This window comes from Symphodus melops (genome assembly GCF_947650265.1).
Source record: "Symphodus melops genome assembly, chromosome: 22".
Lineage (NCBI taxonomy): Eukaryota > Metazoa > Chordata > Actinopteri > Labriformes > Labridae > Symphodus > Symphodus melops.
This window is the reverse complement of record NC_136712.1, coordinates 7,837,982-7,856,187: the sequence shown is the minus strand read 5'-3', so window position 1 is coordinate 7,856,187 and position 18,206 is coordinate 7,837,982. Positions and strand designations below refer to the sequence as shown.

Below are 18,206 nucleotides of genomic sequence, written 5' to 3'. Positions count from 1 at the left end.
AGGCGGACTTATTCCTGGGAGGTTTGTAGACAATGCTGCCAGTGCAAAACAACACATCACCTCCTGCTTTGTATAGGCACACAGGTCAACTGTATTAAAGTGTGAGACACTGTAAGTGTGGTTCAGAAAGAGGAGGGGGAGCATTACTTGTTTTCACAGTACTGTCCGTAGTAGTTCTGTCCACATTCACAGGTGTAGCCGTGGGAAGAGCTCGGTTTGCGGGTGCAGGTGGAAACGTGCTCGCAAGGATTGAGCTGGCAGGCATCCGTGCACTCCTTTCCGAAGAAACCTGCAGAACAGAGAGACTTACCTATGAGCTATTTTGGCGTTCATTCCTTGAGTGTATGCGTTGGTGAAAGAGCACAGTACCTGGGTCACAGACACAGGTGTGTGTGCTCCAGTCATCGCTGCAGTGGCTATTCTCAGGGCAGATGTTGGTGTCACAGGGATCCGCCAGGTCACAGCCCTCTTCGACATGGATCTTCAAGCCTTGAGCCATGTTCACGTTGGCCACATTGGTGGACGTCTCCCCCATACGCACACCCTATCGGGAGAGCACACATGGATGATGAGGGAGAAGACTTCAGACAAGAATAAAGGGGGGAGCAGTGGGGTTAAAAACAAAAAAAAAGTGAAGAAGTTTTAACAGTGCAGTTAAATCAATGTGAAAAGTTCCCAAACCTGTATGCAGCCAACAAATCCTTTAATGACGTGATTTCCCTTTCCAGGCAAACCTCCTATGTGAAGGGTTTGCAGCTTCAATCCTGGGAGGTCATTACCAATTTCCACAGACTTCTGCATAAAAAAAAACCCAAATTGAAAAAGAATAGAATTAGAGCATTTTCTAAAAATGAATGATTACACATTTGTCTGTGGGATGTAAATTGCCTTTACCTGGTACATGTCGTAGTCCAGGGACACTGTAGCCATGTATTTGATGTCTTTGCCATCTTTAATGCTTCGCAGTTCCACCAGCAAGTGGTGCCACTCCCCATCATTGACCCTAACTTGGGGGAAGCCCAGGGAGGCCACAAGCTGCTGTCTCAGCATCACCTCCATACGCACCTGCTGCTCACTCACCTGGATGAGGGTGTATGGAGGAAAACCAAACACAAGGTTCACATTTGATCGGTATAACTGAGAAACAATTTACAGACTGACAAGTGCATTCCGTACTATATCTTACCATAAGAGTAATAGTGGATGACAGTCCAGCATTGGCCTGCATCAAGGTTCCTGCTGGCTGCCTTGTTCGGAACATGAGTCCGATGTACCATGGAATTGCAACTGTAATGTCCGTTTCACTCCAGGAGATCAGAGCTTGGCCGTCAAAGAACTGAGGTGATAGCATTACTGGACAAGAGAGGAAAACAAGAATGTGCAATATTTTTTACTGGAAGATTACTGTTATTGTCAGAGCCATTGAATTTTTATTCTTATGACTTAGAATTAAATAAATTCCCGTCACCAAGTAGGAAACTTTATACTCCTTTTTTTTCCCTTTCATGGTGTAATATACACTGTCTCAAGTGTCATGTTTCTTATGAAGGCAGCGAGGTGTAGGAAGCCTCTAACCAAATATGTCAACTAGAAACAGGGCAGCCAAAATTTTTCCTCCAACTTGCTGTGATCCAGGCCCAGTTTAGACACTGGATACTGGAGCGGCATTGGCTGGGTGGCTAACTCCTTGACAAGAAAGCGAGAGGAGAGCTATTCATACCATCAGACATTGTTTGTCAACTCGCCCTGAAGCAGGAAACCAATTGTTCTCTCCTCACAATGGAGATAAATGAGTTGGGTATGGAGGGAAAATAATAATTCTTGCAACTGTAATGGTCTATCTGTCTAACCATCCATTTGTCTATATGTCTGCTTAGCATGCTGGAATTGAACTGGAGGCGAGTCGGTTTCTGTTCATGTTGAAATCAACACACCTCTGGCCATGTTTAGTTCCTTTAAAGAAACGAGCTGAGGCTTTGATGTGACTGATGCATGAGTCATACTGAATCATGGAAGGTGTTTCATATTCTGTTTCCTCCTCCAAACACACACACAGACACACACACACACACACACACACTCACTCACTCACTCACACATACAGATAACCATTAACCACTTCATGTAAACTCATACATGAGGATATCACATGAGCATGATACAGGAACATTTTTAAAAAAGACACTCCTTGATATCAATGCATATGTATAAATATCTAAATATTGACCCTGATTGACAACATTCTTACCTTGTTCACAGTTTTTGCCTCCATAACCAGTTGGGCAGTCGCAGCTGTAGGTGTTCCACTTATTGACACACATCCCTCCATTCTGACAGATGTCATTACTGCAAAAGTTTGTCTTTGCTGGACAGCCTGAGATAGGAAACATTAAAAGAAAAATCAACAAAGTTCTGTATGAACCGTCATCTAATTGTTCAATAAAGTATTGAGACACAGAAAAATCTAATGACATTTGTTTTTGTCTGTCTTTTTTATTGCTGAACCTTTGGTTCTTAACAGTGGCGATGCTAGAGTCTGGTGGGGCCCTAGGTAAAAATCAATTGGGGGCCCCTCCAAACAGCATTTATCACCATGTCTGCCAGTGTGCCAAAGATTACCTCTTTTCCTCTTTGTTTCTTTATTCTCTCCTTGAGACGGATAATTTCTTTTCATCTTTTTAACTTTCATTGACAAACTCTGGTTTACATGGCAATAATGCATGCAATGCTTAACAGGGCAAATCTTAGTGCTGTCAGATGGGTTCTTTGGTAGGTTGCCTACTGTCATTGCAAAATTTTAGGCCACTGCATTAGCTTAGGTTTTTAAGCCTTCAGGGGCCCCCTACTGGCCTGGGGCCCCAAGCAAATGCCTACCTTGCCTGTTGACAAGCAGGAGTACCTCTGGTTCTTCATAGAAATTAAGCAAGTTCTTCACGTCTATAGTTTAACCTGACGGAGTTAGCATTTTAATCAGTTCAAACCTGCTATGGTGCCATTGTTAGCGATGAAGCTAGCCATGTCAATGGGTTTGCTGTCGATGCGGAGGTTTCTCATGCAGCCCATAAAGTCTCTGTTCCTGACGGGAAAGTCCTCAGGTAGGTTGGGTACTCCACCTAACAACAGGGGTCCTGTCAAGTCCAGTGACCTATAAAAAACAGAGAAAATGGATCAGAGCAAAATCCAAATGTAAAACACCCTGTTCATGAACCTAGTTCAACTAGGGCCAACTGAGGTGAAGCCGCAGCCTTTAGCATGATTGACTTTTTTAAAATAAGGCTATTGTGTGCATTGTTTTAAGCAGTCACAAGGCCAGCTGCTAGCATCACCATGACAAGTCAGGTTTCAAATACTAGGTCATGTCGGAAGCTGCTTACACCCTGAGCTTCAAAAACATTTGACATCAAAGAAAAAGAGGGCTTTAAAAGATTTTCACACAGTACAGCACAAAAAAAACTCCACTTGACTAAATCACTGAATGTACACATTTGGTGCATACAGCTTAAACACTGTGGCTTTGCAAGGAGAATGTGGAGCTTACTTCAAGACTCCGGAAACAACTGAAAAAGAGAAATCCATCAAGCATCTGATTCCCCAAGCTTCAACTTCTTCACCTCAGTCCATTCTATTAACTTTGTATAGATATCAATCCCGTTTCAAATGGTAACACTCTGGTTTTAAGTGTAGTTGATAGGCCCTTCAGCGCAGCTAGACTACCTATTGTGTTATGTCTGGGATTGACAGAGGGGTCAGGGGTAATTACTGTCCTAAATGAATTCTTCCTCTTGTGCCATTACAGTGGTAAGCACACAATTCAGGTCTGATTGCTTAGTTTGTTAAATTACCTGAAAGACAAAAAGCTAGTGCAGTCACTTTGGGGTTTAGCAACTTCCTCTGACTTATTGTAACTCACTCTCCCTGACATATCCACTTAGTTTGAAGACACTATTAGTCATCTAGGACATTACAAAATCATAGATACATACCTTAATTTCCTAAGTTGCTAGTTTGCATCACAAAACCCACTTGGGAAATTTATGAAAAAATACTCCAGCCTGAAACATTTTAAATATCCTCTTCAAACTTCTCAGCTTCTGTGTCCTGTGCAACAAGTTCCTCAAGGAATGTAACCTCATTAACTCCTCTTTGAAGTTTTCTCCTTCGCCCTCTGTCCCCACCCTCTGCACAAATGAGTCCCAGCATGCTTTCTCTGAAAAAAAAATAAAATAAAAAAAAGACCTCTGATGCAATAAAATCTAACTAATAAGTGGGTGGTAAGCACACGGTTAGTCAGATAAATCCTCTGTTGAGATGACCTGTTGGTTGTTTAAGATTATTTTAGCTTTAAAACCTCAAGGAAAAACAATTAATGGCATAAAGACAATTAAATAGAAGGTAATAGGTTTGTAGCCGGAGGTAACTAATTTTTGGAAAAAAAATAAACGAACATATTTTAACCAGTTAGTCTGACTAGCTTCAGTACTGACTGTTTATGGGATCCTTTGGAGAAATATGTTTGTTCAGATGAGACCAGCTGCAATCCCGAACAGAAATAGATAGAACACGTGAATCTTATGGAGGAAATCTTTCTTTCACCTTTTTCTTCTTGCCTCGAGCTTTTGCTGGGCTAAATGTAACCACAGAGAGTGAAACCTAAAGAGAGAGGATGAAGATGAGTGTAAGAGGAAGACGGACCCAAAACTTACTTCTTCTGTCCAGTCTGGGTTCCCTGGGCGGCACATGAGTAGTTGCCAATCTGCTTTCCGAAGCGGATCGCCATGGAGATATCACAGTCGTCAACAGCGACCACAGCCACCTTTTCTCCAGAGGGCCCATGAGGGATTCCTAAACGGCCAATGTTTGGCTAAAGGAAAAATAATGACTTAATAATATAAACACTTTCTTTTTCATATATATACTGTCAAAGTCAACTTCTTTAGAGTGTGTTATTGTGTTAACTTATTCCCAATGAGCTGAATTTATTTAGAATATTTAGTTCTTGATCTCTTGCTTTCTTTGATTTATTTTAGCATGAGAACGCTTGGCTTGGAGAGCAGCTATATTGCTTGATCACTGCAGATATGCCCTAGATACTGCAACAATCTCTCGCTGACTTTAGCTGACTTGAAGCAGAAGTTTACAGGTCTCTCTCGGCTTAACATGACAAAAAGTCCACTGTGCAGTAGCTCGCACCCAATAATTACAAAGTAGGCTAAATTCCTTCATCAAGGCGTCATACCGGCAAATGTTGATCTGAGAAAATGTTGATCAGCTTAGAGAGCAGGCCGCCAAATAGCTTGAGTTAGGTTTTTTTTTTTTACATTTAACCTAAGACAAAAGTTCAATGCAGTATTTCCTAAACAATAGGAGCCTTGGACCATGAAGCAGAAGGAATTTGAGGGGTCCAATAAAAAACGTTGTTTCCACCAATAAAACAGCCCCTCTCACAGAGGACCTTAGTTCATCACTATCTAAGAAGTGAAGAACGAGGCGTTTAAGACTGAAGTGAAGATACACGTTCAATTTACTAAATGTCCAACATATTTAGTTTTTTACACTTAGTATGTCAAAAGGATGTGATACTTTTCTTTCACTTCTTCTGGCTCTCTTGACTACATTTACCATAATAATGGGACTACAAATTGCAGATCTTGGGTGCACTCACACGATAATAAAATGTTCCATACCGTGCTGAGGCACAGAATCTTAACAGCACAATTTGAGAAAAACAACAAACAAAACTCATTAAATTTATTCTGTTGCATCGTCTTCTGTTATAAAACTTTGAATATCGACGGCAAAGCAGGAAAAAGAAGAAGAAAAGCATGATCGAAAGACAAGAAGTGTGCATGTTTTCATCAGCAAATCTGCCATTAAGTAATGAGATCCTGCTGGGGGAGAGAATATGCACAAAAAGGAAGAAAAGGGGGGTCCACAGTGTTGCTGTAGGAAAGCAGAGGATTCAGTTTGGCAGAGGTGTCGCCAAAGGGCAGTTTGTTTTGGTTTCATGCTGATGACATCTACTGGATCAAGAAGTCACTAGTTCTATTGTGCTCCTTTCGTTAGCATAATCCATGCAAGTTGCCTGATATTTGTGAGGCCTTAAAGTGGCATTCACTTGGTGGTTAGTCTTACTCATGCAGACACATACTGTGCTCCACAAGTCTTCACAAGACAAATAAATCCACAATGACATAGATTAAAGAACAGTATCATTACATGTGTCTACATGGGGGACTGTACAGTGAAACAAAACAAATGAGTCTTTTCTTGCGTTAAACAAAAACAACTCCTACTGGCTGGCACACACATGCACATAACACACACACTCACAAATCCATTATAATCAGGACAACCGTCAGAACCAACATGATGACTCAACCACTCCTGCGTCCAGGATCAGCAGACTTACACAGAATGGGTTACATGTAAAACATTTTTAACAGCCTAGTTCGAAAAACATCCTATAAAGTGATAGAAATGGGCAACATAGGTGTGTATGAGTAGGCTATGTGTGTATCAACAGAGTGGAAGTGAGGAAATACTGTAGGGTTATTATGTGTTTGGGAGTGTGTTTGAGACAATGGGAAGGGTGTCTAAGGATTTCATGTGAATGTTATGTACGGAAGCGGAACGCTTGAATGTGTACGAGGCAGGAAGTAGCAGGCTTGCAGACAGCCGCACGGTTCGTATTGATAATAAACGAAAGCGAGCGCACATTCTTCTTCTTTTGTTTGTATCAGCCTGAGGAAAATGAAGTCGGTCCTCCCACTACGGGAGGATAATTACGCTTCCCTGATATTTGAAAATGTGATATTTTAAGTTGGGTGTGTTACAGTTTGATGAGTTGATGAAGGTAACACAAGAAACAAGCAAACATGTTTTGTCGGGCAGAAGCATAAACTTGGCCAAAATAAATATAGCTATTGAACCTCAACCAATATTTCCATTTGAAATATAAAAGAGAAAAGAAAGTGTTAAAAACATCATTTTAACATTCGAATTATTAATAATAAAAAAAAGTGTGTGCGGGGGGGGATTTTTTGGCACTGTCATGCAGTGACTATAGTGTCCTACCTTCATATCAGTAGCAACAGGCTGTCATGTCAACATTACCTCACCTGCCCTCTGGCTATGTAAACCTAGAAGTGTGAATTTATTCAGCACAAACACACAGTTCCCAGATGCGTTACACAAAGCTACAATGCTCGGTGATCAAGCCTATGGGTTACTGCTGTCTTCCTCCTCTCATCACACTTCTATTTTTCAAGGTAACATATGGACAGCGGCCATTGTTGCTTCTAGCTTCCAAGCAGCAGAGCACATTTCCAAACAAAAGTGAGGCAAAGGTAACTTTATCCTATTTGAAACATCTACAGAAAATCCATTTTACAACTTGACAAAAGGTGAACATGGCCACATGCCTGTGTACATACATCACTGGGATTGCCACATTTTACAGACAGGTTTTGGCCCTTGAACTTTAATTTAACATTCCTTGTTGATTTCAATGCAGCTACAGCCGGTTAACTTAGCTTTGCGTGCACTAGAAGCAAGAGGCAAACTATCTACCTTGGATCTATTTAAAAGGATGCATGACTCTGTGGGGATTAAGGAGACTCATAATTAAAAAGATACTTGATGCAGGCTTGTCACTCTGCACCTCGTACCCCCTTGTAAAAAAGCTATTGCGTAGGCCTGTCACACAGCATTGAAGCATCAGTGATGCAAATGCTAAATCAGTCAAAGCATTGGCACAATTAAACTGAGCTTGACAGGTAATTTAGACAGGAGCTGTATATACAGTAAGATATAAGAGAGAAAGAGGAGGAGGCAGAGAGTTGCTAAAAGAGCAGCGGATGTACGATCCACTAGTGCCAGAAGTAAAAGAATGATCTTAAACAATGTGGAGGTTTTAGCTCTTTAAACGTAATATCTGCACTTCCTTTGCCTCTTCATCTCTTCTCTTTTACCACAGATGTTCTTGTTTTTCTTTCATAGACGGTAATCAGAGGGTAAGGTCATGCTAGATGAGGTGTGTAAAATGTATTGACTCATACACTCCCTCACGTCACAGGAGGTGAGGTGAGAATGTAAAAATCAGAGTTTAAGGGACACAAAGACAGCCAAACTTTCAGTCTGTCTAACAGCAGACCCCCCCTGTACAGACTGTGCCAATGAGGACTAATCAAACCAACATCCTATTTTGTACTCGGGTATTTTACCAGGCTGTAAACATGTTCATTTCTGCTCTAGCGTTTTTTGGCTGTAGGACTGACTGACTCTGTTTCCTCCTTTCTTGTTCTCGCATGTCTTGTACTTACTCTCTGATGAACATCGCTCTGGATAAAAGAGTCTGCAATTTGAATTTTAGAATTTGCTGTCAACGCTAATTACAAGAGCAAACTCAAACAATATCTGAGCAACCACAATCCTCAATGATAAAATCTAAACCTCTGCTTGCCACACTGCTGCCAAGGAAAAGAAAATTAGGCTTCTGCTCACTTGGAGCCAGTCTACCTGTCTCTCTGCCTGGCAGGTCGCACACAGGTTTTTAACACCTGAATGAATCTACATTGGAGTGGTCAGTGAGAGCTAACAGACGTGGTTGTCGCTGTAACATTTCTGCTCTCTACTACCGAGCTGACAGTTATGAAGGCTTTTCCACAAACATAAAGAGTCGTCAGGCAGTGGCAAAAAAAAAAGCTAGGGGTCCAGGGCATCTCAAAAGCATGATACACATTCCTGCCAACAGTTGCCCTATTCAGACGTTTTCAATACCTGATATATTTCCCTGACGTTTTGCCTTTAGTATGTATGTTGTCGAGGCTTCTTTGGGGGATAACGCGATCCCCCCCCCCCCTTTACTGTGTTTGAAGGTATCAACAGAGGCTTTTCAGGGGCGAGGCAGGATCACTTAAGCCAGTGGGGGTGCGCAGCTCTGTGTGTTTGTGCGTGCCTGACAGTGTGTGTATGTGGATTGCCTGCTGTGACGTGCTCCCGCAATACCCGGCAATATAAATTTACAAACCTGGACAAGAAAAGCCAAAACCAGACCAGAGTTGGGGTAAATAAGAACTAACACGCTTGTTTAAGACGCCATGTTACCTTTGTAAGAATGTGGTAAGCATGTACAGTAAAGTCAGTCCAGAAGAGCTTTACTAGAAGTAGAACAAGTACTAAATAAGACCCCAGTGGGGAAAAAGCACCAGTAGGGACTAGGCTAGAGGTCAGAGGTTACCTCCTTCTGATTGAGCTTCAGCCAGGCAGTATAGAGCGGGAGCCGCAGAGCCCCGCTGGAGTCCAAAAGACTCCCCCCCTCCTGGGAGAGAAACACCATGAGAAAGAGACACTGCGTTAGACCTGCAGCCCGCAACCAAGCCATGTCGTTCACTGGTGTGGTGAGTTGGATGTCTTGATGTTTGAGCATGTTGTCCAGTGCCTATTCATTGCACCCGGAAATGGTTAAAATCATTTATATGGTGTTTTTAAGTGCACGTGCATTGCATGTTTGGAGGTTTTTGTGTTGTGTTCAAACAAGTACCCAGCATAAGACACAACATGGGAAAATGTGCCAACACACACAACAGCCAGAGTAAAACAAACATCTCTATATAAACCCATCACAAGCCCTTCTCCAAAAACCTCAAACAATAGGCTATCAGACATCTCTGGCAGATGTCACACTGTTAAATACCTAGCTATGTAAACAGCAGGGGAGATTTATAGCAGGAAAAACACAGGAAGTCTGAAACTAGCTTCCTAATGTCATCAGAGGCAGTTCCAAGACAGAAACAAAAACATGCAACACTAAATGACTAAATGACTATGTTTCTAATTTTTGATCAAACTTTCTCCTTCGATCGACTTATCAAACACATTACCAAAACCGCCTTTTTCCATCTGCGAAGCATTGCCTACCCCTCTACGGATCATCATCCAAAACACTGAAGAAACTACAATATATCCAGAACTGTGATGCTCGTCTTCTCACTTGCTCTTGCACCCATTATCACATCCACTCTGTCCTTCATAACCTCCACTGGCTACCAATCCCCCATAGTATCCACTTCAATCTCCTCGTTATCGCCTATAAAGCCCTGGCTAGTCCCTACGTGTCTGAGCTCCTCCATTGGCACAGTCTCACCCTCACTCTCAGGTCTGCTGACGCAAACCTCCTGCCCCTTTGTGTGCAGTGATAACCTAAAATGTCTGAGGTATGGGGGGGAAAACTACAGTATGTCTACCAGAACAAAGACCAACCAGGCCTCTTCCTCTGAAAACACATCCTGAGAGGAAACATAAAGTCTGCTGCTTCACCTCTCAAAATAAATACATAACCTTTTAAAGAAGCACCAAGTTGGGAAAACACACAATCCTGTACTCAAATTTATGCAGATCAACATGACAACCCAACAAGTACTGAAGTGCGGTTGTGTCTGTGTGTTACCTTGACAACGTCACACATCTGTCCCTCTCCGTCATTAAGGCCACCCAGAAAACCACGAGTGGATTCTTTTTTTCCACTATTAACAATAAAAACACAAGAAGGAGATAGATGGCAACTCCAAAGCCACTCAGAGGCAGTGTATTTATTTTAAAAGCTATCGTCCGTACAAAAAGAGACTGTGTGTTTACGTGTTGAACTGCATATACTTAAAGTGGAAACCCAATAAAACCCAAGACATCAACAAAGAGAAGGAGAGAACATACAAAGAGGAGAGGAGAAGCTATTTATTGAAAAGAACAGATAAGTTTTCCAGATGAAAGCTGTCCAGAAAATTATCTTAATGTGTAAGATCCTGAAATACAAATATTTAGACATCTTCTTCAATTTAATGACTTGATGCTTATTGCTCATTTAACCACAAATGGCACATACGTTGTATATTGAAAGTAGCGGATTGTATTCATCAAAGTTCTTGTTGATGAAAGCAGCTGCTTAGAAAAGCTGGTAACTACACTGATGAGTGTTGAGAGTCACCTAAGAATATGGCGTTTCAGCCATACAAAACTAAACATCTTACTTGTAACTAAAATAAGTTGAAATAAAGCGTAGAGCGGGTTGGGGGACGGGTGCAGGTGGCATGCAGGTGAATAAGTGTGTTTGTCACAAATGACTGATCTGTTTTTAGAGTCCCAAACTCTAGTCTAAAACATCAGTCATTCCATAAGTATAATGGTCAAATGAAGTAATTGTTTTGCTCACACTGTACAACACGACTGTACAGCATGACCTGAGAGCTCACTGTATGAGTTAATCAGGATAGAGCATTCACAATTGTCAAAGAGAAACGCACGCAGACAAAGGTAGAAGTCAGATACATGTGTATGCTTTCTCGGTTGCCATCTGCAAGGCTCAAAAAGGCCGTAAACAGGCATGCCTTGCTGGTGCCATGGTGATTTTGGACACTGCCTGTCCACTTTTATGTACATGTAAAAAGGAAAAAGTTGACTCATGCCTTTGCTCTCACTGTGCTTGTCTGTGCCGTCGTGTGAACGAAACATCCAACGTGCCAGAAAAATCCTCCGACGGCTAAGTCGCAGCAGATCATGCTGTGATAGGCCGATGTGCCTCATTGTACATGTCATGACTGATGACGTGTCATCAGGCTGAAATTCAGCTCAACTTAAAACTGAGTCATAAACCTCAAACATTGTGTCTAAATTGGGCTGAAATCACACAGTGGACCCCATGCTTGTGGGACAAGCCTTGAATGGACCAAAAAACATTTCCGAATACAGCTGATTGAGTGAGTTACATTCTGTGTCTTAGCAGTCCTCGAATGGAGATATACACACACAGTATATTTAGAACGCCATTCAAGCTATGCTGTGAAGTCATTTACACATAATGTCCTGACGATTAAAGTCCTGCCCTATAAACAGCATCAGACTAAGTGTGATGGAGGAATCGCAGAAGCAGAGTGAACGTTTATTCACCGGTGATAAGACAGTCTGGGAATGCTGTCTGCACAGCCTAGATGTAAATTTCATCGTCCATATTTGGCAAAGTAACACTTAAACCATTGTCTTTCCTTTTAAATATGATACTGCTGTGAAATCATGGAAAATGGTTATGTTCAAATGAATCAAAATCGAGTAAATCATGCATTCCTTCTTGTCTAGTGTCCGGCTTAATTACATTATCTCCTGCAAACAAAAAAACATAGCCAGGCCCAAACTTCTTGATTCTTCAAGGATTGTTCATGTGTCAAAGATTTTGCAGACAAACTTTGTCTTGCTTATCCCGCTCAAATGTCCTTGAAACTATATACACTATGGAATTTCAAAAATATGTTTATCTCTCCACTTGTACTGTGTAAAATGTCTAATAGAAGTACCGACATATGCACACATTGAAAACAGCAACATCCACCTCACACATGCTCAGACACTTGCACACGCATCCGCACAAACACACACGGTAGCCTCTTATTTGCCTGACCCCCTACGATGCAAACACACGGCTTTCCAACCGACCCAGATAGCTACAACAATGGCAAGTCCATGTCTGTTGTCATGACAACCCTCCCCCGACCTTTCACCTCTGTTTTTTAGAAGAGGCACCCCGGCTACTCTGAAGGGAGCACCAAATGCTTCTAAAGAGGGCACCCTCAAAAAGCATGCAAAACTTCAACTGCCTCATCATCTGACCCAATAAATCAGCACGCAATCAGTGACTGTGCTGTTATGACCGTTAAAAACAATAACTGGGGCTTATATGAGAAGGACCACCTTAGATCGGCTTGTTGCAGCTTTTTGTGAACCCACGGTATTGGTGCATCTTTTAAGTGAAGAGTGATAAAGAGATCTCAATGCATTGTTTGCTATTTATTATAACTAAACAATCCTCTGCAAGTGATTTAGAAATGGCTAAATGATTTTTATTAGTTTTTTAACCTCAAAATTATTTTAGAGAGTTTAAACACTTAAAATGTACCCCTCCAAAAAAGATGTATTTTCCTAACACAATAATCTGTGATCATAGTTTGGTATTCCATTTAGGTCACTGTAAACTGGTTGGTTATGTGCATGACATCATAGTTGGACAATTTTGCCCTGATCTGGTTTTAACTCTCTCTAAACTATGCAAGCACCGATATCTACAGTGAAATGTGTGTGCTCTTTCATAGCAGGCAGATTTATGTGCGTCTTCAAGCATGTCAATACATTCACATGTCAACACAACTAATCTATTGTGAGAACTTTGCTCCTTTCTGCTATATACATTTCCCTTAATCCCCCCACCAACTGACGTGGGATTAAATTACCATCAGTCAATCCAACTTCTGATCATTCAACACATGAAGAAAAGCTGATACTTTGTCAGGGTTACAGTCGGCCTCAGGCTAATTCAGTGGAATGTGTCACCTGCTTTGCGAATCCCTGGTGTGTATTAAGACTGCCGTTTGCAGAACGCATACATTCCCCACTTTACACACTTGAAACACTAATAAATACTCTTACACTAGTGTGATAAGTATGTTTCTGTGGGCATACTTTTTGATTTGCATGTACAGGAGCAAGAAAAACAACGCAAAATAAAACCTTAACAGCACAGGAGAGAATCAAGGAAGAAAAACTCTTTTCACCATGTGAATGAATCTGTCCATTTCAAGGACACATCTTTCAAATTTCAAGAAGATGCAACAGACTCAAAGAGCTCTTCAGAGACATGCAATTAATCCAAGTGATAGTGGCCTTGCAGAAACTTAAAAGCAGTCGCCTCTACCGTCACAAAGGCAATGCTGTTTAACATGCAGCCTAAATACAGTTATGATCCTCCAGCTAACACAGAACATGATGGCAGCCTGATTCCTCACCCTTTCAGGAATGGTTTAATGTAAAGGCAGCTGTATGCTAAAGGGCTCTTAAAATGTTAGTCACAAAAAGAGCTGAAGGACTTCAATCTGAAATGTGTTCAGTGAGGCCGAGTATAACACCGAGAAACAAGTGCTGCTGACATGCAATGATGGAAGTCTTGGGTCAGGGCAGCGTTGACCCAACGCCCTGTACTCATGATGGAAGAAAGGGAAGAAATTATTTTTTTTAAAGTTAATGAAAAGAGGGATAGAACTCTTGTCGGAACAAAACATAACATGTGCTTATTAGCTAACATATTAGCTTGTACAGGCTAAGAAATTAGCCCAACACAACTTCACTCCGTTTTTACACTCGCTGACCAAAAGATCCCCACGTGCAGCTGACAAAACTGACATTACAAGACTTTCATTGTTAATGACCAGACACAAACTTGATAATAAAACTTTTTTCTGAAGGCCATTGTTGTATTGTGTTTTGTCTGGTTAAATGGTATGACTGCAGGCTCTGGAAGTGTGAAGAAATTAAAACCAACAACTGAGTGAAATGTAAGCTCTTCTAATATAACATTTCAACTGAAGTGGATATGTGAGCTCGATTCTTTGAACATAATAAAGAAGCGATATGATCACATGCCTTGCCCTTCGTGGGAACGTCAATCCACTCTACAATTTGGAAAATTAAATGTAAAAGTTGAATGTGAAAATAGAGCTGTTGATCTTTGATCTCAGGTAAAGCCCCCATACTTTTTTTTTTTGCAAGAAAACTGCGAGGAAGAGGGGTGAGCGACTGTCAGGGTTAATAACTCTAGCCAAACTGGTACTGCTTAATAATCTGGATTTGCTGTCAAGGTCATTGGACTTGGTTCTGCTGATCAAGGAAATCCACATTTCATTCACTGAACTCTCTTGAGACGACTCCTTAGATTTTCATTTCCCAGAAACGGCTCATTCTGATGTTAATTGGCAATGAACTTTAGGAGGAAATTGGCGGGATTTAAATAGATACATTCTATATTTGAAAAGCCTCAAAAGTGAACTTGGAGTAGTTTTCATGTCATGTTTACACACCCACAAGATTGAGGAAAGTTGAACATTTTACTAAAGGAGGGTGCACATAAGCCAGGTGGGTTGTCGATTTCCTTACCATGTTGTAGTAATGGAGCTGAACAGAGTGCCACTGGCCGTCGCTGACCCCGCCTGGAATGTAGGGATGGACGGTGGTCTTTGTTTCTCCTGAATAACAACATAAAGAGGAAAAAAACGTGGCAGGGTTAAAAATAGTAAATAGAGGGAGATTTGACATGGAGGACTACAAACAGGTATGATGAGGGTGGGTGGGGGATAAAGGACAAAGGAAAATAACTGAGTGCGGTAAAAGTTAAAAGTGAAAGCGGGTATAGGGTCACAGTCAGGGCAGAAAACACATGCAGAAAACTAAGGATATTTCCAGGAGGAGCTCTATGTGTGGACACAAACAACTGAATTTTTCCTGTCTGAAAGGGATATTCTCCCACTTTGAGGTGCATATGTGAACAGCCAGATCAGGAGAATATCAGGAACAGTCCTCTTGAAATTGCCTGGATGCTTTCAAAAGGGCATGTGTGAAAAGCTCTCCGTAAGACGACTGTAGAGCACAATGACACCAGATTTATTCTGTTTGTCAAAGATGGGAGCGGCCCTGATAGAAATCCGCCGCTCTGGAAACAAGTCAACAGCAACACTGAAAAGTTATGTGTGTGTCTTCTATTTGAGTGCATTGAGAGAGTTAATAAGTGAAGTGTCAAGTTTTCTGACTGCGCACATTAGAAAAGGGCAGCAAAGCATGTGATCGTATGTCCTACTTTCCTTTGAATAAACGTAACCGCAGGATAATAGGACAACAGTGAAGGAGATACACTGCAGACAGATCATAAACGCTCCTCCCACTGCTCTGATTAATAACTGTCATAATAATAACAATATTCCATTTGATTGAGTCATGCATTCAACGTTTAGGCTTATTTCAGATTTGAAGTGCACAAGGACTTGGCATTGCTCCTAAATGGGTTTCACCCAACTTAATCGTACTGAACTGGAATCCTCCCTGTACGGTACCATGGGAAAGTTGACTGACTTTCGAGAGCAAGACAAGTCGTCCAAGAAAAAGTGTTTGATCTGCAATCCAACCTGTAACAGTTTTAACAAGGGTGAGGGTGTGTGTGTGTCAGAGTATGAAATTCTAATGGCATATTAAGGTGCGCATACATGCTTTAAAAACTGTTTGTGAGCTTTGGGCTGGGTGTGTGTGTGTGTGTGTGTGTGTGTGTGTGTGTGTGTGTGTGTGTGTGTGTGTGTGTGTGGTGACCACTTCAAGTCATCAATGCCCTCAGTTACAATGTAAGTACTAAGCTCACACAATCAAATTGAGCTGAAACAACTTACACAAATCTTGCTTAACCAGTCTTATCCGTGTGTGTGTGTGTGTGTGTGTGTGTGTGTGTGTGTGTGTATGCGTGTGTGTGTGTGTGTGTGTGTGTGTGTTTTACGTGTTAGTTGCCGCATGTATGCAATTGTACCATGGTTTTAATATGTTTCACACTGGGAGATTATTACATTGTGCTAAGGTGAAGAGGATGGATGTTCTGAGAGCAGCTGCTTCCTTTGAGAGTGAGCTGCCAGACTGATTGATGATGGCACACACACTGAACTGCCGCCCCCCCAAAAGAAACCTACTGTATTTATGCAAGCACACACACACACACACATCCTCACCTCCTGAGAAGGTGAGCTGGATCTGCTCGTCAATAATTTCCAACGCGATGAAGTCGTGTTTCTCGTTGAATCTGCCATTGTAGAGAAGCAAAGCGTTTCTCTCTCTTGTTGCAAACCTGAAGAGACAGACAGTAGGATTTTTAGGGCTCCTTTAAAGGTCATACAGGGCTGGAATCAACACAAAAATAGATTCAGAATATGTTAGATTCTTCAGCAGTCATTTAGTTTGTGTACATTTGGTCTAGAGTAATATTTAAAATGCAATATTTGAGATTCTGGTTATCACAAATATTTGGTTGAATGGATTGAAACGGTTTATCTCTGCTCATGCTCAAGTTTCCAGTCATGTTTTTTTAAGTACCTATCCAACTCAAACAGACAGTGGAGCTCCTTGAGGAAAAGCCACTTGGAAAGGAAAGACAGGATGTGGCTGCAGAGAGGATGCAAGAGTGTATCACCGTATGTGAGGGAGGGGGAAAGGCGCCGTTAATGAGCCACGACCTCCTCGTGAGTGTATGAGACGGTACAGAGTTTAAACGCGTTGCCGTTTCGGTGTGTGTTATTAGTGTAAGGTGAGGGCAGCCATGTCAGCCGGCAGATGCCAGTTAGGTCAGCAGGGCAGGAAGTCAGGATGGCTGTAGCCAAACACTGATAAAAGAAAGTCATCACACAGCCTTTCCTGTTTTCACTGCACTGCAAACCTTTCTCACCGCCATGGTGTCTGATCTCGCATTAACAAACACAGATTACGTTCTGGGTGGTGAGAAAATATGCACTAAACGTTTCTCTCTTGAAATATTTATCACGTCGCAAACTTGCCGTATCAGCGTTAATTTTCAATCAAGTTCCACGTTTAGATTTTAGTCTTTGTGTATCTTCATCCTACTGCTGTCAGTGTATTAAGAGTAGAACATGAAGGCACAATTGAAATGTGTGTACAAGTCCCAGCATGCCCAACCGCAAAAAAAAACAAAACTGTTTATTTATACAGGCTTCATGAACTGTTTAAAGCAGACATGTTCCGCTCATACTATGCTGTCAATTATTAAAATAACAAAGACAAAGACAATTCGATAGCTAATTAAGATGGTACAAATCAAGAATGTCGTCCATTCGACCATTTCTAAAAACACAACAGCAAAGTGAAGGTACTGCAATTACTGCAGTCATTGGCCTGCACCTCCAACAAGCCCAGATTTACTGAGGACTTCATTATAGTGTAATATAACATCATGTTTGTAGAAGATTTTTTTAATTTTTTAATGCCTTTACAAAAAATATAAAAGCAAGTCTGAACATTTTTAGAATCGGCTTGAAATAGTTCAAGTAACTTTTTTAGCAAATTTTAAAGTAAAAAAATCTGCCATCAAGAATTACAGAGAACATTTTCCATTTCTCGTTAGAGGGCCCCCCCCCCCTTTAAACGCATTGTTAGAGCCATTTAGACATGAGAGAGTAGTAGTTATCTGTGCGTTGTGGGGTGAGCCTGCCCTGTGGGAGACGTGATGGTCGTGCTATCCGTTATTCGAAAACATAATAACCAATGGGCCCATGCTTTGTGGTCAGCATTTTTGTTTTAATGAATGGATTATTTTTTGAAAAATAATTTTCTCTCTGAAATGTCCAAGCACC

At 41.4% G+C, this 18,206-nt stretch overlaps 2 protein-coding genes across 2 annotated transcripts in view; one reads left to right on the top strand and one right to left on the bottom strand.

Annotated features, from left to right (window-relative positions):
• LOC306817815 (L-threonine ammonia-lyase-like) overlaps nt 1-18,206 on the top strand; it is a 310,968-nt gene that overhangs the window by 252,993 nt on the left and 39,769 nt on the right. The window lies entirely within an intron of this gene.
• The window catches only part of celsr1a (cadherin EGF LAG seven-pass G-type receptor 1a), a 65,861-nt gene that overhangs the window by 15,582 nt on the left and 32,073 nt on the right, over nt 1-18,206 (bottom strand). Inside the window, exons 5-14 of the mRNA XM_079335156.1 lie at nt 16,575-16,690; nt 14,968-15,056; nt 4,704-4,861; nt 2,982-3,145; nt 2,249-2,374; nt 1,187-1,353; nt 895-1,080; nt 682-795; nt 370-544; nt 148-289 (exon numbers count right to left, since the gene is read on the bottom strand). Of these exons, the coding sequence (XP_079191282.1) occupies nt 148-289; nt 370-544; nt 682-795; nt 895-1,080; nt 1,187-1,353; nt 2,249-2,374; nt 2,982-3,145; nt 4,704-4,861; nt 14,968-15,056; nt 16,575-16,690 (1,437 nt within the window). The remainder of the gene's footprint in view (nt 1-147; nt 290-369; nt 545-681; nt 796-894; nt 1,081-1,186; nt 1,354-2,248; nt 2,375-2,981; nt 3,146-4,703; nt 4,862-14,967; nt 15,057-16,574; nt 16,691-18,206) is intronic.